Source organism: Trichosurus vulpecula, chromosome 2 (genome assembly GCF_011100635.1).
Source record: "Trichosurus vulpecula isolate mTriVul1 chromosome 2, mTriVul1.pri, whole genome shotgun sequence".
Lineage (NCBI taxonomy): Eukaryota > Metazoa > Chordata > Mammalia > Diprotodontia > Phalangeridae > Trichosurus > Trichosurus vulpecula.
The window spans coordinates 102756850-102779250 of NC_050574.1; the positions used below are offsets into that span (position 1 = coordinate 102756850).

The 22401-nt window shown below is 38.9% G+C and overlaps 1 protein-coding gene across 1 annotated transcript in view; it reads right to left on the reverse strand.

Moving 5' to 3' along the window:
* Positions 1 to 13486, reverse strand: part of LRRC63 (leucine rich repeat containing 63) — a 44510-nt gene extending 31024 nt beyond the window's left edge. Inside the window, exons 1-3 of the mRNA XM_036744917.1 lie at positions 13396 to 13486; positions 6838 to 7488; positions 6541 to 6615 (exon numbers count right to left, since the gene is read on the reverse strand). Coding sequence (XP_036600812.1) covers positions 6541 to 6615; positions 6838 to 7488; positions 13396 to 13486 — 817 coding nt within the window. The remainder of the gene's footprint in view (positions 1 to 6540; positions 6616 to 6837; positions 7489 to 13395) is intronic.
* Between the last annotated feature and the right edge of the window lie 8915 nt (positions 13487 to 22401).

Below are 22401 nucleotides of genomic sequence, written 5' to 3' on the forward strand. Positions count from 1 at the left end.
GGTCTTTTGGACCTCCTTTTCCATTTGGCTAATTCTGCCTTTCAAGGCATTGTTCTCCTCATTGGCTTTTTGGAGCTCTTTTACCATTTGGATTAGTCTATTTTTTAAGATGTTATTTTCTCCAGTATTTTTGGGGGGTCTCCTTTAGCAAGCTATTGACTTGTTTTTCATGATTTTCTTGTATCACTCTCATTTCTCTTCCCCATCTTTCCTCTACTTCTCTTAACTGATTTTCCAAATCCTTTTTGAGCTCTTCCATGGCCTGAGACTAATTCATATTTTTCTTGGAGGCTTTTGATGTAGGATCTTTGGCTTTGTTAACTTCTTCTGGCTGTATGTTTTGCTCTTCTTTGTCACCAAAGTAAGATTCTATAGTCTGAGTCCTTTTATTATGTCTGCTCATTTTTTCCAGCCAATTACTTGACTTCTGACCTTTTGGTCAGGGTATGACTGCTTCTAGAGTAGAGAGTGCTCTGTCCCAAACTTCAGGGATTTTTGTGCTGCTGTTTTTAGGGCTACTTCTATTCTGAGGTAGTATGATACTCTTCTCCTGGCCTGTGCTCTGGTCTGTGAGTGGAGGCACTGCTTTCTGCCATGTAACTACCAGGAGGACTCCCTATCCACAGCCACCACAAGCTCTGCCACACCAGCACTCCTCCTCCTCCAAGAACAGTCAACCAATATTGCGACCCAGATCCAGCAAAGTGCCAGCAAAGAGATCCCTGCAGTCCCACTCTGGTCAGCCGCTTGATTCCCCCCACCATCTCTGGGCCTGGATCTCCGGAAGCAGCTGCTGCTGCTACTGTTGCTACTGCTGCTGCTGCAGCCACCTCCACCACCTGGGGCCTGGGGCCAGACTGGCACTTCTCTCACCCAGGTCCAGCAATTTTCCCACTGATCTGCTATTGTTGTCTTTGGCGTTTGTGGGTTGAGAAGTCTGGAAACTGCCACAGCTTCCAGTGCTTCAGGGCCCTGAGGCCTGCTCTGCCTGGTCTACTCCGGCCTGGTCTCTTATGGTGGGGCCCAAGCTGGGCTGTGCTCTGCTGCCAGCACGGTATAATAGACCCTTCCTAGCGAGCGTTCAGGTTGTCTTGGGCTGGAGAATTGTTTCATTCTGTCATTTCATGGGTTCTATAGCTCTAGAATTTGTATAGAGTCATTTTTTACAGGTGTTTGGAGGGATTTGAGGGAGAGTTCAAGTGAGTCCCTGTTTTCATGCTGCTGTCTTGGCTCTGCACTCCTTCCCCTGCCCCCCACCCCAGTATTTAGGACTAAACCCATTTTTCCCATTTTAAAGTTGACTCTTTTTTCAATTCTACTGTTGCTTTCACTCTACAGATGAACGGCTGGAGACAAAAGTAACAAAACGATCTATATCCTGGACCAAGTTAATTTTCTCACTTGGACTCTTCATATGTAACTGAATTATTCAAAACAGACTCTTTCGAAGGTAAAGTTGCTTTTGCCTCTGAAAGTCCCTCTCCTTTTACCTTTCAATGTCTTTTACCTTTTAGCCATCAACTTTGCTAAGACTCCTACAGAAGACTATTATCTACACAAATTTAAACAGGGGAGAAAATTTGAATATTTTCTTTAAAGGAAATACAAAAAGAAAGCTAGTAATTAAAAGAGGAGATGGAAAAAAAAAGATACAAACCTAAAAAGGCACTAAGGAATAATATCCTGAAGAATTAACAAATCATAGAAACAATAGCTATGTGAGGAGGAATGCTAACAGTGAGATGCTATGCCAAAATTTGTGACAGGCAAATAAAACAGTTCTATGTAAAAAATGAACTTGGTACACATATACTAACAAAACAGAAAAGTAGAGAATTAACTGAGCATGCAATTTAAAAAAAATAAAAATCAAAATAAGAAAAATTAGGTTGAAAAGAAAGACTAGAAATGGTCAACAAAGCCAAGGGCTATATTTTTTTTATTTTTGTAAAACCTAATACAATTGAAGACTCATAAACTAACTTAATTTTTTAAAAAGAAGGATAATCAAATTACCAAAATTTAAAAATGAACAATGTCAATTCACAAGTAACAGAGGGGAAATGGGAAAAAAAATTAAATTCTATGGTAAGAAAACTGAGAACCTAAAGGAGGAATCAAGTAATTGGTGTAATGACTTAATAGTTGCTTTCAGCATAATTCCTCCTACCAAAAATAACCTCAAAACAGAAAAATGTGACAAATCTACAGTAATTGAAGCTGAATAAATAAGGTAAAAAGAGAGAAACACTGCACAAAGTAAAAACTTTATGGAATAACATCAGAGAACTGAAATACTTAAAGCTTCCACTCACTCTACCCGCCAACCCCTTTCTATCCTATTCACCAGGCAGTCAGACAGTTAGTCAATACACATGCTAGGCACAGTGCTTAGCACTGAGGATACAAAGAAAGGCAAAAGACAGTTCCTAACCTTGAGGAGCTCACAACTTAATGGAGGTGACAGCATGCAAACAATTATGTACAAACAAGATGCCTAGACAAGATAAATGAAAAATAATCAATGGATGGGAGACATCATAATTTAAGATTGGGAAAGGCTTCCCGTAAAAGATGAAATTTTAGCAGGGACTTGAAGGAAGCCAGGGAAGCCAGGAGGTAAAAATGAAGGAGGAGAGCCCTCCATGCATGAAAATGTCAGGAGCTAAGAGATGGAATGCCTTGCTTGAAGAGGAGAAGCAAAGGGGTCGATGTAACTGAATCACACAGTATGGCGGGAGGGAAAGGTATCAGAACACTAGCAAGGTAGCGGAGACTAGGTTATGAAGGGCTTTGATTTCCAAAGGATATTATATTTGATCCTGGAGGTAATAAAGAGCTTCTAAAGTTTACTGAGTAGAGGAGAGAAATGGTTGAACTTATGCTTAAGGAAAATCATCCTCATGGTTGAGTGGAGAATGGACATTCTTGTGGCAGGCCACCAACCAGCAAACTGTTGCCATAGTTCAGGAATGACAAAACGAGGGCCTATACCAGGGTGTTCACAGGAATAGAGGTGGTGGGGTGGGATGTCATGGTGGTATATACAAGAGATATTGCAAAGGAAATTGACATACCTTGGGAAAAGATTGGATGGAGAGAGTGAGAGATAATGAGGAATAAAAGACAAAACCTAAGTAATAAGCTTAGGGTGTTGAGGTTTAGGGTGCTGGGACCCTGAAATAGTGACACACAGGTCTTGACCGAATGAATTTGACCCAAGCCTTTTTTCAGCCAAAAACCAGGATTTATTAAAACACTGTCCAAAGTGGGCATGATTCTTTTTAGAATCTGCCATATTTGCTAGACTCTTAAGAAATCTGGGTATTGGCTAGACTCTTAAGCAATCTGAGCATTTGTGTCACTTGTACCAACAAGCAGGCCAGATTGAATCTGAGCAATTTAATGAAGGCCAAGATGGATCTTATATACAGAAAAGCTGTGGGAGGGATCTAGGAGTGGCCAAATGGTCTGGGGTAACTGGGAGAAGGGGTCTAGGGAGGATCTGGATGGGAAAGACCAGTAGGCTGGGGTGACTGAGAGGTAACAGAGAAGGGCTGGGAATGGCAAGGACCCAGATCACGTGGCCAAGGGAGAATGAGGTCCAGATAGGGTGGCAAGTTGGGATGGGGAGGTGGGGGCTGCTATGCAACCGAGAATGGAGGGGAGGTTAAGGGTAACAGAGAATTGGTTGTAGGAGACAATGAAAAGCCAGTTGAGAGGATTACTGCGATGTCTCCGGAAAATGCCAGAGACTTGACCAAATGGGAAAGTTCAAGGAGAGTTCAGGGGCATTTCCAGAGCCTGTACCCCATGAGGGGGACAAGGAGGATGGTAATGCCTTGGACAGTAATAGGGAAGTTTGGAGGGTGGGGAAAAGGTTTAGGGGAAAGATGATGAGTTCAGTTTTGTACATGTTGAATTTAAAATGTCTACAAGACATCCAGTTCAAGATGTCTAATAGGCCTGTACCAGAGTGTCAGGTATGTGAGTGAAGAGAAGTTATGTATATGAGAGATGAAATGGAGAAAGAAATGACAGGACTTGGCAACAGATTAGAGGGGGGTAAGAGTGTTCTAGTTAAAATCTAACCTTCTATGAGAGGCCTTTCCTGATCTCGTTGAATGCAGTTCCTTTCTCTTTACTGATGACCTCCAACAGATACCCTGTAGATTTCTTGTAGGTACACAGTTGTTTTCATATTGTTTCTTCCATTAGACTGTAAGCTCCTTGACAGCAAGGACTTTTGCCTTTCTTGTACAGTGCTTGGTATGTAGTAGGCACTCAATAAATGCTTATTTACTCTGTGTAATTGAGGAAACAAAGCTGACATGGAGATTGTGAGCCAGGGTGATTGGGAGGGTATTTGTGTTCACAGCAGTAACAGAAGAGAGGAGTGGGGGATGATGATGAATTTAGTTTTGGACACGCTGAGTTTGATATGTCTATGGGACATCCAGTTGGAGATGTCCAGTTGGCAACTGGTGATGTGAGTCTAGAGCTCAGAAGAGAGTTAGGGCTGGATAAACAGATCTGAGAATCACCTGCATAGAGAAAATAATTGAACCCATGGAACTTGATGAGATCACCAAGCAAGATTATATAGAGTGAGACAAGAAAAGGGCCTAGGACAGACCCATGGATGATACCCACAATTAGTGGCCTTAAGTTGGAGGAAGGTTCAACAAAAGATACTGAAAAAGTGTGGTCAAGACAAATAGGAAAGAACAGTGTCATGAAAACCAAGGGAAGAGAGAATATCTAGAAAAAGAGGGTTATCAACAGTGTCAAAGATTGTAGAGAGGTCTAAAAGGGTGAGGATTGGGAAAATGCCAACAAATTCAACAATTAAAAGAACACTGGTAACTTTAGAGAGCATTTCCAGTTGAATGATGAGGTCAGATGCCAAACTAAAGACAGTTTGGAAGAGAATGAGTGGAAAAGCAGAGGTTTCGACTATACATATCCTTCTCAAGTTGTTTAGCCACATAAGGGAGAAGAGATAGAGGATGATATTTACTGGATAGCCTTTGGAGATGGGCCAATAAAGGACTTTTTAAAGATGGGCTAATCATGGATGTGTTCATAGGCAGCAGGTAAAGCAGACATTAGATATAACAGAACTCTTTACCACTCGCCACCCCCAACTTTCCTCTCTTCTGAACTTCCATATTTCTGTTGAGGGTACCATTATCTTTCCAGTCTCCCAGATCTGCCACTTCACAGTGTTATTCTCAATTCCGCAGTCTTCTTCACCCCACAAATCCAATCAGTTGCCAAATTTTGTGATTTCTGTCTCCGGAGCATTTTTCACATCTGTCTTCTCACTACTGAGAAGGCATCACCTCAGTTTAGAACCTCATAACGTCTCATTAAACTATTATAATGACCTCCTAACTGGTCTTCCTGTCTCACATCTCTCCCTACTACAATCTACCCTCCTTGTAGCTGCAAAAATGATATGCCTTAAGCATAGGTCTGACCATGTGCCTTTTCTACTTAATAAACTCCAGCTGCTCATATTGCCACTAAGAAAAAAGATTAAGTTCCTCTGGTTGGCATTTAGAGTCATTCACATCCTGGCCACAACCTACCTTTTCCCAATGTATTATCTTACTCCCCTTCCCAAATTCTCTAGTCTGCCAAGCTATCCATGCTATTCCTTACACATGATACTCTAGCTCTGGGTCTTGGCAATGGCTGTCCCCACTGCCTGGAATGCTGTCTCTCCTCATCTCTGAAGCATAGCATCGTTTCATTCCTTTAAGATTTAACTTCCTACATGAAATCTTTTCTGATTCCCTCAGTTTCTACTTTTGTTTATTTCTAAACTACTTTGTATTTTTTTTTACTCATTCTATATATACTTGCTTACATTTTATCTCACCCACTAGAATATAAATGTCCTGTGAGCAGGACTGTTTTGGTTTTGCCCTAATGGATAGGATCCTGGGCACAGAATCAGAAAAACTCAAGTTCAAATCCTCCCTCATTACTAGTTGTGTAATTCTGGGCAAGTCACAACCTCTTCCTACAAAATGAGGATTATAATAACAATAAGACCTAGCTCAGAGGGTTGTTCTAAGTATTAAATTAGATGACATATGTAAAGTGCTTTGCAAACCTTAACATACTCCATAAATGCTAGTTATTGCTACTGTTATTATTATGATTACTACAATTCCTAGCACCTAATACAGTGTCTGGCACGCAGCAGGTGCTTAATAAATGCTTGTTACTTGATTAATTGAATTGATTAAACATTAAATACAAGTACTAATATCTAAGGAAGAGCTAATGCTCAGTTATTAATTACATTTATCAGTTCAAGTTTAAGTGGAAATTAAAATACAAATACCAAGATGTTGCACATAGTTCTATGTTTAATGGTACATGCTATTTAACACCAAAGAAAACATATATCCAAGGAAAAATATTTCTGTGCCCTAGAAAAGTATGAAAATTGTGATCTTCTCCACTCCTTGGGCAGTTAGTTTTTCTTACCTTGTCTCATGAGAAATGTATACAGAAATAATTTACCTGGAAAATCAATTATTTTTTCTGTTGGTGAGGATTCTTTGCAGACTACTTTTCCCTCTTCGGTTTTAGAAGTTTCTAGGAGAAAAAAAAGAAAGAATTGTGTTTGTTTTTTGGTGGGGGCTTGGGAACTTGGGGACAGTTCATATACTTCGTATTGGTGGTCCCATCCTTCTCGTAAATTATCACAAGCAAGGAATATTTCCTTGGAAAAGTAAGGTCATAGAGCTTACAGAAAAATTCATGAAATTTTTGAAGAAGCTAAAAATTATCCATCAGTTAGGAATAGATGAATATTACCTAACACACATTGTCTATAAGGCTTTCTTGGTAAAGCTGCTGATAGTTCATCAAATGAAAAATTTTGTTTTGACATCGTGTCATAAGTGATTTTCAGTCTGTCATACCAATCTGTTTTCACTTTCTTAGACACAGTTTGACTTTCATCCACAGATCTAGAGGAGCATATAAGAGGCATATATGTTGAGTCTGGTGTAGTTACATGCTCAAGGTCAGGTTTTATGGAGCTGGATGACTGTCCTAATTGGGAACTTGTAGGTGTTGAGGTCTCAGAAGATGTGGTTGAATCTTTTTCTAAAGCACCATCCAAAAAGTAGTTTCTCAATTTACATTGCAGACTTGACTTTCCTGAAATAATTTCTTCTTTTATAGAATTGTAAGCTGACAAATAGAAAGGACTAGCATAATTATCTTTCATTTTTGGAAATAACACATAAAACTTTGGATATTTCTGTAAAAACATCTTTGATGAAGCATCCCTGTATCTTTTTACATGCCATTTAAGAAGGAGGTTTTTGATGTGGACTCGGGATTGCCTTCTCCTCTTTGGAAATTTTCCAGGAATAATATTCTTCTCTATTTCAGTTGGAATAAGTTTCCTGGGATAGGGTTTAAAAAAATCTTGTTGCTTGGATACTTCACTGGTGATAGCTAAATTACAGGGTGGGGAGGAGAAGGAAAAGGAGAAAAATATTGAGATTTTGTTTATTAATCAATATTTTTGGTCAATAAAATACAATGATCCCTGAGTTAATATAACGTATATTCAGATTTTATTCAGTCATGAAATTATTGTACTTACTTAGTATAACAAATAGACCCTTTCCCTTGATGAACCTACTCAATAGACATACACACATATGTATATAAACACAAACACATATGAAAGTTTAGGGAGAAAAACATGAATTAAATAATGACTTAAGATAAAAACAGAAGAGATGTCATAGGACAGTCAACGATGAAGTGGCAAATGAATATTATAAATAGGCAAGGCCAAAAAGTCAAAGCAATGAGAAATTTACTGTAAACTATTAAGGAAGGTTTTATGAAGGATGGAAAACTTGATTTGGATATAAAAAGGAGGATAGGACTTGAACTAGTGAAGAAGAGGGGGTAGGACATCTATAGCTTCATCTATCATCTTCCATGTTATTAATTTTCAACTCAACAATTCTAGCCCTGATATTTTGACCAAGCTCTAGCTCCATAGGTCTAATTGCCTTCAGCATACTTCCAATTTGAGGTTCTGCCATTTCCTCTCAATCCCAAGTAAATATTTCACGATTAAAAAACTCCAGTATGTCTAAAATGCAACATCTTTCCTCTTCAAAACTATTTTTCTTTTCTAAATCTCCATTCTGTTCATGGTACCATCATTCTCACAGTTCCATTAAGATGACTCCAAATCTTGGATGTCATTTTCAATGGTATCTGTTTCTTGCTTCCTCACAATTAATCAGTCACAAAATCCTATCAGTCTTTCTTATAACCATTACTTGGTCTTGTCCCTTTCTCTTTATTTCTATCGACAACATCCTAGTCTGTGACACTCATCACCTTAATCTTAAAATTATAAAAGAGCTTCCTGTAAAATAACCTCTCATCTTTTTTTCCTCCATCCTAGGACAGCCTAAAAATGGCAACCAAAATCATTTCTTTTCTATACTGTTTTGATCATGTCACTCTTCCATTTAAAACTGTAAATATAATCAATCCTCAACATTTGCATGTTTAACTTTCACAGCTTCAGGCATTTGTGTGATTTTATTAGTAACCTCATTTTTATTTTCATGTTGGCTACATGCACATTTGCAGCTATGCACAGTAAAGAAAAGAAAAATGAGGCCTGATGCACAAGTTTGTGGAGCTCCTGGTATCTTACTAGGTGCTTCACTGATCCCATCATAGATCACAGCCTCGAGGTTAAATGTCAATTTGCTTTTGCTCTGCTCCCATAGAGACCCTTGAGGATCTCAAAAAGCTCACAAAGCTGACTTCCCTGATTGTTTATTTCAAGCTGGTGCATCTCCAACTCCATCCACCAGCCATGAGGCACAGAGTATTGGAGGTGATGTTGGGACTTTGGTGTCTTCTGATGGCAGTGACTAAAGTCCAAGCAACCTCCTCTCCCTAGGTTTTCACAGGGTGGCCAAGGTAAAGAGGTTTACAGCAATACAGTAGACAATACAATGCCCTCACACTGCCATCTGACACAGTGGAAGGTAAGATGTAAGTTTAAAAACATTTTAGTTTTAAGAATTTTATTTGCTATATAGTATTTATGGTACAATAGATTTCATGTGTTATGACACATGAATATTGTCTGGAATCAATTTTTTTAATTGAGATGTTAGCACAAAAGGTCACAGAATTCTAGGGAATTACTAGCAAGGGAAAATGTTTTGCATGTTACAAATTTTATTTTGTTTACTGCATTTTATATGTTATTTCATGATTATTGTGTTAGGAAACGTATATATTATCAGAATTAACATTTTGTTATAAATACTTATATACAGAAAAGTATTTTTTTGTAATCTCTAGCTAAAGATTACAGTTTTTGGTGGTTGCAGGAATCTAGCCCCCTATTTCCCATAGGTTCAATATATAAACATTCCTATTTTTTACTTTTGCTTTGTTTTCTGGCAATATTACCCCTGTGAAAGTTGAGGATTGACCGTAGCTCCTTGTTGCCTATCAAACTGAGCCCACTTAGTGTAGTGTTGTCCTATAGCTGGTCCTACCTTACCTATCGATTCATTTCCTATTACTTCACAACATGAAATCCCCTGTTTTAGTCGGGTCATTCTTTTTACTGATAACTACGTAGAAAAATTCTCATTCTTGCCTACACATTTCATACTATTTACTTTGCCTGAAATGTTCCCCTTTTCCTCTCCACCAATCCAAAGCCTATATTTTCTTCAAGTCCATAAGTGAAAAGCAGTAAGTATGCAACAGTGGGATAGAAAGAGGAGAACAAAGGAAGAGAAGCAGAAGGGTTGGAAACAGGGAGTTATAAATTCTTCTTTGAAACTATCTTGATAAAGAGTTGTGGATTAAAGTTGCTATTTGCATTAAGGTCTTATAGGAGATTACCAGTCACTGATCACTAAGCACCCAAGGACTCTGGAGATAATAAGGGAGAGCATAGTTTTAGTTTAGGAGCCTCCACTATAGGTCCCTGCATGAAGCAAACTGATAGTTTGGTAGGCCAGTTAGCAGTGAAGACTACAGGGTAGTCACAAAGTGCTGATGACGTCAGATTTGTCATGTATGGAGAGAGGGAGGGAAACAGATTGTGCCTTGTTTCTATTTCTGCCTAAAGCAATCAAGTATTCCCTGCATACTAAATAGAAGTTGGTCTCCTTCCTAGGGAAGAAATTGGATGAATACTTCTCTATTTGCCAACATGGCAGAGAGAACTTTCCTTTATAGGGTGTTTCTTTATAGACTGAAAGAAACGTCCCAACAGGAAAACAAAGAAGAAAATTGCCAAAGTGGTAAAGGAAGAGTCTAAACCAGGGTTAAGAGGTTAGAGAGTAGAAAAATGACACTAAAGAAGACTGATAAAAGATATGCTAAACTACCAAGGCTATACATGTTTTTGAGACTCATCACAAAGAATGTATTTAAGAGCCCAGGGGTTCTTAACTTGGTATCTGTGTAGTGTTCAAAAAAAATTGATAACTCTCTTTCGATATAATTAATTTCTTTGGTAATCCTGTGTGTTTTATTGTATGCATTTAAAAATATTATTCTGATAAGATGTCCTTAGGTTTTACCCAATCGCCAAAGGGAGTCCATCACACAAAAAAAGGGAAGTGCCCCTGAGCAAATACTCTCTGAAATGCAACCAACTCTCTTTCTCCATATAATTAAAAAGAGAATCCCAAACTGCCAGAAGATGCAAAGAAATGTATTACTTTCCCAAGAAAAAAAGATACATTCTAGTAGTCATTGACTCTCCGATGAGAGGTTCAGAGACAGCTTTGTGCAGGTACGTGACTTATCCAGATGACAGGCTGCCTTCTAAGGGTTGTGTCTAGGATGTCGCTGAGTATCCCCAATGCTAGGCACTTAGGACACTATGGGGCTGAAAGGAGAAGATAGAAACATATGCTTTCTTTACTTAGAAAGATGTCTTCCCCTTCTCCAGCTATTTTATGGAGGTGGAATAGTGCTTAGGTGTATCAGGAAGTAGTAACCTGAGATTTAATATACAGGATATTCCAAATAGCTTAAAATGGCACTAAAATTTTGAGACACTCTATATATTGTGTGGTGGTAAGTAGGTTGGCACAGAGGAAAGCCATAGTTTTGTGTTTGTTTTTTTTTGAGGGGGGAAGGCAGGGCAATTGAGGTTAAGTGACTTGCCCAAGATCACACAGCCGGTAAGTGTGTCAAGTGTCTGAGCCTGGATTTGAACTCAGGTCCTCCTGACTACAGGGCCGGTGCACTACTCACTGCACCACCTAGCTGCCTGGAAAGACAAGGTTGTAATGAAGGATTTCAACTATTTGGATCAAAGTCAGACATCTATTAAAACCAAAGTATCACATATATCCTTTATTTCCCTTATTTATAGTTTTGGATTTTAGAATGGAGGAAAAGCAATTGGAGAACTGGTATTTTGGTCTAGAGTCTCACCAGTAAAGAGGAACTGATTGATAAACGGAAATGATGGGAGCCTTGGGAATCAGTGACCATGCTGCTATCTTATCCTGTAATAGTGATGAGAACACCGGGCACAGGAAAATTCTGACTTGCACACTAGATGTCAGGAGAAAGGATTTCAAGATCTTTAGGCTCTAATCTCAAACATATCCTCTTGTACACCTTATAACATGTTGCTTCTTGACCCTGAGCTGGCTTCTGTGCCTTTAGAAAGAAAAAAAAAACTAGCCTAGCATGACCCTTCCGTTGGGCATCATTTCATTCACCATCAGGCTCTCTTCAAATGAGAGGACTACACTTGTTCTATTTCCTTCCTCTTACTTCTATGAATAATAATAACAATAGTAGTAGTAACAATAATAGCTGGCATTTTATAGTGCTTTAAATATTGTGAAATACCTTACATAGATACATAGATATCTATACACATGAACACATGTATACAACACGCAAACAACTATATACAAGTGATAGATGTCAATATGGATATACAGATATTGTAATAGTTAAAAAACGTAGACTGGGGTACAAAGTACTGAGCACAATCAATTTATTAGTAAAGCATGAATTTATCAGCAAATAGGATCTCAGTTTCCTCAGCAAAGCTAAGACCCAGTTAGTTTGGGGGAGTACAGAAAATGAGAAGGCCAGCATTATAGATGGAAGAAAATTTGATTGGGTAGAAATTGGAAATGAAGGCTAGCAACAACCTCCTCCTTCCCACCTGTGACCAAGAAATATTCATTGTTTGAGTCCAGCTGCATCTGCAAGGATGGACACAGCCAATCAGACATGTTTGGTGGACAAACCAGACATTTTTGAAGGATAGCTCAGTTTGTAAAGATACTAGACCAGAAGCCCCGGTATTCACCTGCATCCTTCAAGGACAACAGATTTCCTTGACACAAGAATAGAATAATGATGAACAGGAAAACAAAATTTCTAAACTTAACTCATTACAGGCTAGTTAAATTTCTGAATTAAGTTCAGAGACAAAAAATCACGAGTTAGGTAGTTACAGGACAAATCAATTAACTGTAGATAGGATCAATTAAAAAGACACAGAATCAATCTAACTATTTGAATATCTATATGTCTTTATTATAGATATCTATGTAGATACCTATTATTTGTATATAGTTGTTTGCATGTTGTCTCTCCTCCACTAGACTGTGAGCTCCTTGAGAGTAATCTATTTTTTGTCTTTCTTTGTATCCCCAGAAACTGGTGCAGTGCCTGGCACATAGTAGGTGCTTAATAAATGCTTACTGACTTGATTTCACTAGGAAATGAAGAGAGAAAGAGATATAATATTCCCTGTGCTTAAGAGACTTATCCAGTTGGGGAGACAAGACACCATCATTAAGCCAACCTTTCTGTAAGTTTCCTTATTTGTGGTGGGAGGAAGTCAGACTTGATGATGCCTAAATTTCCTTTTCTATCTAGGTTCCATAAAGCTGGGAATGGAAAAAGGGATGATGTGATTAAACATGCTTTAGAAAGATAAATTTGCTAGATGTGTTGGGGGAAGCTTCACAGAAATCAGACTCTCAGGCAAGGCTGAGTGGGTGAGCAACATAGGAAGGGCAAATGGTGTAAACATTGGCATAAAGGAATGAATATGTACATGTATAGAATCATGCACATGTGCAGAATATGAGGAGATACAATACACCAGCTTGTTTAGGGGGAAGACTGTGCTGGATTGGGGATGATAGAGAAATTTGGAGATGTAAGTTGGAAACCGATTGGGTGTCAGGCAAGTCTTTATTTATTTTATTCTATAAAATTCAGTTGTATAGTGTGTCTTTGTCATTACTGCTTATCTTAAAGTCCAAACTATAGAGACTGAGGGGTTCTATGATTAATATTACATACCTGACTCAATTTTTCCTTTCTTTAAGTGAAGTGGTTTGTTGTGGGTCTTTGGAGGCAAAGGTCTTCGAAGGAGTTTTGGTAGTGTAAGCATTTTATTTAAAATTGATTTCTGTTCTTACCACTCCTAGTTAATGACGTTCTGAAATGTTCCAACTGCAATACCAGGGCAGTTGTTCAAATCTACATCTTACATTGTTTCTCTGGAATAACAAAATTAAGTATATAAATGTCCTAAGTACATAGAAAGTACAATTTCTTTACATGAAAAAAATAAGACCTTAAAAATATTTTAGAAAAAATATGAATAACTTTACAGGATTAGTAAAATTTGTATGATACTTTTTCTAACATTGAATGAACTTTCTTCCCAAAACAGAAATCCTTACTGCCTAGTACAGCTTGAGTTGGTGAGGAGATGAAATAACAGAAGCATTATCTTCTAACCCCAAAGTAGTTATATTTTAAAAGCTAGAAAATGACATTAAATCTAAAATTTGGGAAATTGGCAAGGAGATCTTGGTTTGCTCCCTCAGGTGGGTTTTAGGTTATTTTTGGCTTTCTCCTTAGAGTGACTTTTATTTTGGTCAAACTTTTATGGGAAATGGGGATAATTAAGCTAAATATTTTTGTCTCTTACTATTTCCCACTTTTCTACATCAAAGTCCAGTCCTTCTGCCCACCCTACCCCACCCCACTCTACAATCCCCCTATGCGAACTGGCCTTTTTTCCTTAAAAGGTATTAAAACTATAAATTGGCTCAGGCCATTGAAATCTCTTCCCCCTCACCTAGGTACAAAAAGCCAAGAGGAACTCCTCCTTAGGAACACGATGGGAAGGAAACCTGGAGACTGGAAAGCTGTGCTCAACTCAATCTATTCTGATGTCCTCACTGTATATCTTTTTTGAATATCACTCCCTTGCGATGATTTACTTAGGTAAATCTCTTTAACTATTAGTTAGACCACAAGTGTTTCATTTTATTCGAATCTTTAAACTAAATAACCAGGAAGAAGTAGGCAGCTGGGTGGCACAGTGGATAGAGTGCTGGCCCTGGAATCAGGAGGACTTGAGTTCAAATTTGGCCTCAGACACTTACTGCTGTGTGACCCTGGGCAAGTCACTTAACCCTGTTTGCCTCAGTTTCCTCATTTGTAAAATGACCTAGAAAAGGAAATGACAAACCATTCCACTGTCTTTGCCAAGAAAACCCCAAAGGGGGTCATTAAGAGTCTGAAATGACTGAACAACAACATTGCAATCCTATACAGCCTTCATAAATGGTCTTCCTATTCTGTTCCATACTTCACAAGGTTGCCAAGAGTGTTATTCTTAAAGCACAAGGCTGATCATATGGAAAGAACACAGGCTCTGGCATCAGAGGATCTGGGTTCAAATCCTGCCTGACTCCTAGTATGATCTCAGACAAAGTATTTAACTTCCTAGTGCCTGTTTACTCAACTAAATGTAAAATAAAAGGGCAGGACTAGATGACCTCTGAGATCCCTTGAGCTTGAGACCTATGATCCTGTCCCTCTTCTGCTCAAGAAACTCCAAAGCCTCTCTATTGCCTCTAGGATAAAATACAAACTCCTCGGTTTGGTATATAAAGTCCTTCACAGACTATAGCTTACCTTTCCAGACTTCAGCCTCATTCAGGTATTTAATATTCTAGTCAAAACTGACCTGTTGACTTATCCTTACATGTGACATTCCATTTCCCTTCTGTGCCTAAACACAGGCTGGCTTCCATATCTGGAATATATTCCCTCTTCACCATTGATTCTTCAAATCCCTAGCTTCCTTCAAAGCCTGGCTTAAGTGCCATCTCCTTCTTTCCTCATGACTCCCCCCCCCACCCAATTGATAGTGCCACCCTCCAAAGTACTTTGTTTTTACTTCGTATTACTTTAATTTTGTATTAATTATATGTATGCCTCCCTTGAGGGCAGGGATTGCATTTTTGTCTTTGTAGCGCAGTGCCTGGCACTTTGTATGTGTTTGATAAATGCTTGTTGATCGATTGGATCTTGTCAGGTTCCTCACAGAACTTCTTGACTTCTGCTCTTGCAGGAGCTGCAAGATTCTTCATAGTGGTCATTTTGCTTCCAGACCACTGAAAGATGGGAAGACTCAGGGTTCCTTGATATATGTTTTACTGCCTTTGGGGGATATTAAACCAACTCTTCTAACCCCACTCTCACTCCAAGGAAAATCTACCATTTCTTTTCATCTTCAGATTTCCCTTAGTGACACTATCAGTTCTAGTGTGGCTTATTTTTTTCTACTAGTCTGTCAAGTTTTTGGTCATTAGACAACCACGCTAATAGGATCATAAATCTAGATCTGGAAGGGTATCCTAGACAATCAGCCAATAAGCATTTATTAATGGCTTACTATGTGCCAGGTAGTGTGTTAAGAGCGGGGAAACATTCCCTGCTTTTTCCCCAGTATCAGCTGTATGTCATATGTAGAATAAAGTTAAGGTAATGTTAATAGGTCATGAAAAGTATAATTCCTGGAATCTTCTATCTACTTTTCTTCTACCCCACCAATCCACTACAACGTGGAAGTGGAGGGGGACTGCCAACTCTGTTGACATTTTTCTTTCTTTTTTTTAATTGGCTTCATGGGCGGTCATCACCAAAGAATTCATCACCTACTTAGGTATTGGCAAAAACACAATGGAACGTTTTTCCAGTAGGTAGAACCTGTGAAGACCTTGAGAAATACTGGTACCATTAGAAAATTCAGGATGGTCTCCAAACTAGGCTAATGTATAAGTATTAACCAGAGGTAGTGTTAATGAGGAGAATAACAGTGGCCTGTTTCTTGTTTTGGTTTTGTTTTAGGAGTTTCTTTTGAGCAAAGAGTAGTTGGGAGAGGGACAAGGGAAGGAAGAGGAGGGAAGAAGGGGGTGGGGTGGGGGTGGGGGTAAGGGAAAGGAAAGGAAGGCAAGGCTCACCTCCCCCAAGAACTACCACAGTTGAATGAGTCACTGCCATTGGGTTACTCTCCGCACTCTCCCCTGATGCTTCCAAACAAAGTAGTCAGTACTCCTTCCTTCAGGAAACCATCCACGCCAGCTCAAAATCCCTTTCCCTCCAAGCTCTGGTCCCAGTTTCTCCGCCTCAACGACTACCTGATCCACCCATAAGGTTAGACTCCTGCGTCCTTAGAGACCGGCCCTTGGCAACAGGGGGAGCCCCGTCCTCACCTACAGCTGCAGCGCGTGCACCTTCAAGGCAAGACGCATGGGCGTCCGCGAGAGCCCTGCCAGGAAAGCCGAGAGGAGGGAGCAGGCTGGGCTGGGCTGGGCTGGGCAGGGCTGGGCAAGGCAAGGCAGGGCTGAGCTCCGTGCTCGCAGGAGTGGGCAGGGAGGAGGAGGCGCGTTCCCGGGAGAGGAGGAACGGAGCGCGCTGGCAGCTCTGCGGCTGCTGCTGCCGCCGCCGCCGAGGTGCGGAGAGCAGAGCGCGCACGGGGGCCCCTTCACCCTCCTCCTCCACTGCATGGGGCTACGGGGGCGGCTGCAGGCGGTAGGGACAGGAGAAGACGCTAGTGCCACATGCAGCTGCTTTACAGAACCCTGGTGAACACCATTCTACCTCTTATTGTGACGCTTCTTGTTCGGTAACCAAGCTTAGTTCTCGTGTCGCATTTCCCCGTGTTTTCTCTAGGTTCGCTCTGCAGGCTTCTCCCCGGACTGGGAGGTTTTGTGCAATGTGCTTGCGATGCTACCCACTTCTCTGCCTCGGTTGTGTTTTAAATGCATCTGATTCTGGGGTGTTTTTTTTTTTGCTTTAAAAAATGCCAGGATACAGTTTCATCTGTAGGAATAGAGGGACGGAGGGTGAACCCCGCAAATGTGAGTTAGGAACCAGTTTCGTCTGTCTCATTCCATACGTTTGTTATGCAAAGTATGTTGGTGCCCTCGGAGTCTTTCTTGTCAAGTTGTTTGCTGGAGGTTTCTGGGTAGAGAGGGTGTGTGTGTGTGTGTGTGTGTGTATGTATGTGTGTGTACACACCAGTGCATGTGCTTGCTGGACTACGTGTCTTTTCGAGATTGGGAAAGGGGAAGGTTGAAAAAAAAAAAATTCAATCCCCACTGGAAAAAAAAAGGAAGTAATACATAGATGTGTAAACTCCCTATTCGGGTTGTAGGGAAGATGGAAAATTACAAGTTACCTTAGTCTTCTAAGAAATGAAGGTGCAATAAGTTTAGTTAACAGGTGCTGAAAGATTAGGTACTTTCCTATAAAAGAAGGTGTTTCTTTACTGAACAAGACTTCCGGTGACTTCTTGAAAACATATAAACAGGCTTAATGGAAGGTCTTACATACCTGATTAATGAAGATGACTTCCCTATTTCCATAAAGATAACTTTCCCATTTCTAAAAGGATAATTTCTTTAATGATAATTTACTTTATTTCTGTGGCTGGTCCAAGAAAAATGCTTTTCAAGTGTTCCTTCTTTTGAGGGTTAAAGTATAAATCAGCTTCCTTCTCTGAAGGTTAGTTGCATTCTCCATAGGCAGTCATCCAAAACCTTGGCCGTCTGACTTTCCCTCTGTGCTCTCTTCCTCCGGTCGCTTAATCACAAAGACAGATAAGACTCCAATCTGATTGTTAGGTTTTGCCCTAGAGATTGTTTATAAGATCGGATGTTGGGGAAATGGCAGGAAATCTCAAGTGTAAACTCGAAATAGCCTTTCCCCGATTAGCTCATTTATAAATAAATTTTTGCCAGGAGGAGAGAGGTAGGAGAGGAAACATGCCTGTTTAAACAGATTTTTTAAATCATGGCAAAATGTGGACCAAAATCCTGGGTTTTCAGGGTTTCAGTGTCTTTGAAAATATATTTTATTCTGAAAACTTTTATAGTTTTCAGTTCGCCCAATGCTTGCCCAGTAAATTCCATTAAGAGTGTATAGCAGTATGGAAATGAAAGTGATGCTTTTGGTATGACTAAGAAATGCTTTGTCACCCAGTGGATCCCTCCTTTCTGGGTATTTTTCTTGGCGGATAAAATACCCATTTTGTACTATTGATATAGTAACTTTTATGTGTTTTCCACTTGTGAGTATTTTGTCCTGTTACACATTTTGAGAATGGAGAGAAACTATAGCGGTAGCCTCCTAGATATACCTGTATCAGAACAAAATACAAAGCATATACTAATATCTATGTAAATAGTATGCAAACTTCTGGTACATTTGGAATGATCAGATATTGGTTAGATTGACAAGACTTTCCATTTCCAGTTCTTTTAATGTATGGGGTTTTTTTGTTTGTTTTTTACAACAACGTAGATTCTCTCTTCACCTAGGCAGAGAGGTGTTCCGGGCTGGTTCAGAATTCAAATTTGACCTCAGACACTTAACTAGCTGTGTGACCTTGGGCAAGTCACTTAACTCCTGTCTGGATCAACTTCTTCTTCTATAAAATGAGAATAAAAGTATCTACCTCTTAGGGCTGTTGTGAGGATCAGATGAGATATTTGTGAAGCGCTTAGCATAGTGCCTGACACATAGTAGGCATTTACTAAATGCTTATTTCATTCCTTCCAATTTAAAGGGAATAGAGCATATAGTTAGCTGACTGATTTGTTCTGTAAGTGGTACTTACTGTTGGGCATATCCATGAGGCAGATCGTCAAACAAAGCCACAATATGTATTAGCAGATTGTATTAAAAAGATCCTGACAGTCATGAGCTCCAAGGTTATACACATCGTGAACTTTTATGTGTCACTGAAATGAGATAAAAGCTTTATACAAAAAGCAACTCCATCACCTCATACATATAGTTATTGATTTTAACTAATGTATGAGGAATGTATGGAGAACCTCTGATTTGCTAAGGGTACCCTGATGGCTACATGAGAATAATGTAAGTCATCAGTACTAGAAATCTTCACAACTCTCCTTGTACTCTCTTTATAAGAGACAGAAATTTTTCAGACGGATTGATATTAGCTAACATCCCAACTTTTCTAGAATTTGCTGAAGTGCTTTGTGCTTTTGTGATTATTTTATACTTTCAAAGTTTTTAAAAAATAATTGTTTTATGTAAAGTGAAGAGGTGAGGCAGACATCTGCGTCTTTAGAACATTGGCAGCTTTTGAGAAGGGACTAGGCTTTGTTGGCCTCGTTCTACTTGTTGGTAATGTGTTAATTCTTCATTTTACTTACACTGATGTAATTATCATACAAGACTTTCATTTTTCCTTATATACAACCAGGTACATATCAGGAGAATTATTTTGTCACTGTCTGCTGGTTGTTGTGAAAGCTTTTTGTGGCCTAGATTTCAGCATTTATACCTGTTCTTTATTTTGATTCTCCATCAGCTCACCGAGATGACTTTGTTGTCTTAAATGTATTTTAATAAAGTATTATTTTAAGTAGATGCTTTTCTGAGTTTTTTTCATTGCCCTACTATAAAGGTAACAATTTCTTTTCCCACTGGAAGAGACTTGACAATGTTCTTTTACTTTAAAGATGATTAATATTTCTTTTCGCTTTGTTTGAGATGAGTTCATAGGGTACCTTTCAAAGAAAACATAAGGCACTCTGGCAGAGAATACTCAGATTAGACATTTAAAAGAAACCAGTCTTTTTCCCAGTGATGAATGGAGGGAAAGTCTGTTATTTGTTTTAAGAAATATTTCTTAACTATAGGTCTAAGGAAAGATTAGCTATTATAAGGGGTTATCAAAAACTTTTGATTTGGCATAAGATTAGAACTACATAAGTGCTTACTGATATTAATAATAAGAATTGATACTTATAATGGACTTTAAGGCTTACAAAGTATGTGACATAATATTCAATTTATCTTCAGAACTCTTTGAGGTAGGTATTAGAGGTGTTACCTCCATTTTAGGGATATGGTTGGGTGACTTGCCCAATGATTACATAGATACGAGATGTTAGAGACGATATCCAAACTCACATCTTTCTAGTGTTTTTTCCATTACCACACTTGAAAAAACTGTCATTTATTTGCATCCTATGAAAATGCTCATCAGTGATGATTTTGCCTGATTAAATGTCAGCAGCATCGAAAACACTGGTTAGTAGTTCCCTTTGTAATTATAACTCTATGGTACATACTTTATCAATCCATCTAAGACAGAGAGAATCCTAAGATTGGAGGGTTAGAGGGCCCTGAGTGAATATCTAGTTTAATTCTCATAGAAGGCAGCATGATGTAGGGACCCTAGCTAGCTTTTGCACTGAGTGACCCTGGGTGAGTAATTTTACTTCTTTGAGTTGGTATTTCCTCATCCTTAAATAGTAGATATAATAATACACCGTTTACTTCACAGCATTGTTGTAATGGAAGTGTTTTCTAATTTTGAAAGCCCTTTTGAATGTGAGGCATATTTATTTTGCAGATCTGGAAACTGAGGTTCCAAGAGTCTTTGGAAATATCTTGCCTAAAGACATTCCGTTAGTAGTAGAGCCTGGAATAAAACCCAAGTTTTCTGTTTCTAGGGGCAGTTAGTACGATAGCTAGAGTGTCAAGCCTGAAGCCGGAAGACTCATCTTCCTGAGTTCAAATCTGGCCTCAGACAATTCCTAGTTATGTCACCCTGGGCAAGTCACTTGACCCTGTTTACCTCAGTTTCCTCATCTGTAAAATGAACTGGAGAAGGAAATGACAAACTACTCCAGTATCTTTGCCAAGTAAACCCCAGTTGGACTCATAAAGAGTCAAACGTGACCAAAACAACTGAACAACAGATCCCTGTCTCTCGGTCTAGAGTCCCTTTCCTTACAGTGAAAATACAAATGCAAATGAACAGAGTACATCCAGATAGTTGGACACCCATGCACTAATTAAATAAAATTATTATACACAAGCAGAATGGTAAGTGCATCTTGTAAGGTTGTCAGTGATGCAGGGATGTCATTAAATTTATATGAAGAAAAAGCATTAACAAAATTGACCGTAATGTAATAGAAGTCTGTTTTCCTTTTCTATCTTTTATTAGGGAGAAGTCAGTGTCAGTTTATATTATCTGTGATTATTACAATCTTTCAATAAGAAAAATTAAATAACTTCATTACCCTAAAGTTTGGTGCATGAAGTTTTGCCCTCTTAGCTCAAATTAATCTATTGTCTCACTAGACTTTGTTTAGCAAGTTTACAAGAATGGTTAATTTTTTTCCCTAAGATTTATAATTCTTCCCCCATTAAGGATATTATGAAAAAAGTAAATTAAGAAATATATGATCATGTCTCCTGTTTTCTAGCATTCATTTAGTGGATACGATAATCTAATTGTGTCAAGAAAGAGGTCATCAAGTCCAGCCTGATCATTTTATAGATGGGAAACTGAGGCAGATATGGTTAAATGACTCACTCGGTTAAATGATTCACTCACTCGTAAGTGTCTGAAGCAGGATTCAGATTCAGGTCTTTCTGATTCTGAGTCTAGCACTCTATTATCTACACCACCTAGCTGCCAGTATACATAATATCATGATATTTAAAGATGAGAGGAAAGATTATGTAAACTAATATTAATCATATGTTTCACTGCAGCCCAGCAGCCTATATGTAGTCACCAACTCTGACACTGCTCTGTGCTACTGTAATGTTGGGGAAACAGCAAGTGCTGGATTGGAAGCCAGAGGACCTGAGTTTGAATTTTGACTTTGTGACCTTGAGCAGATTACTTAGACTGTCTGGGTCACTGTTTCTTTATTTGTAAAATAAAAGAATTAATTAGAATGTTTGGTAAGGTCACTTCCAATTCGAAATTCTGCTAATCTCATGATATTAATAGTCTGAAAAAGGTTCAGTAATATAATGAACTCCTCACGTGAGTTGGCCAGTGCTACTTTGAGCACACTTACCTAGCCTGAATTTCAACTAGTAGCCTATAGTTAAAAGCCTCCTTGTTCTCACTTTCCTCTGAACAAGCTGGTTTCTTCACATCCTAACAAAGGGCTAAAGGATTATAATGTGGGTCCCTTTGAACAGCTTAAGGACAAAAGT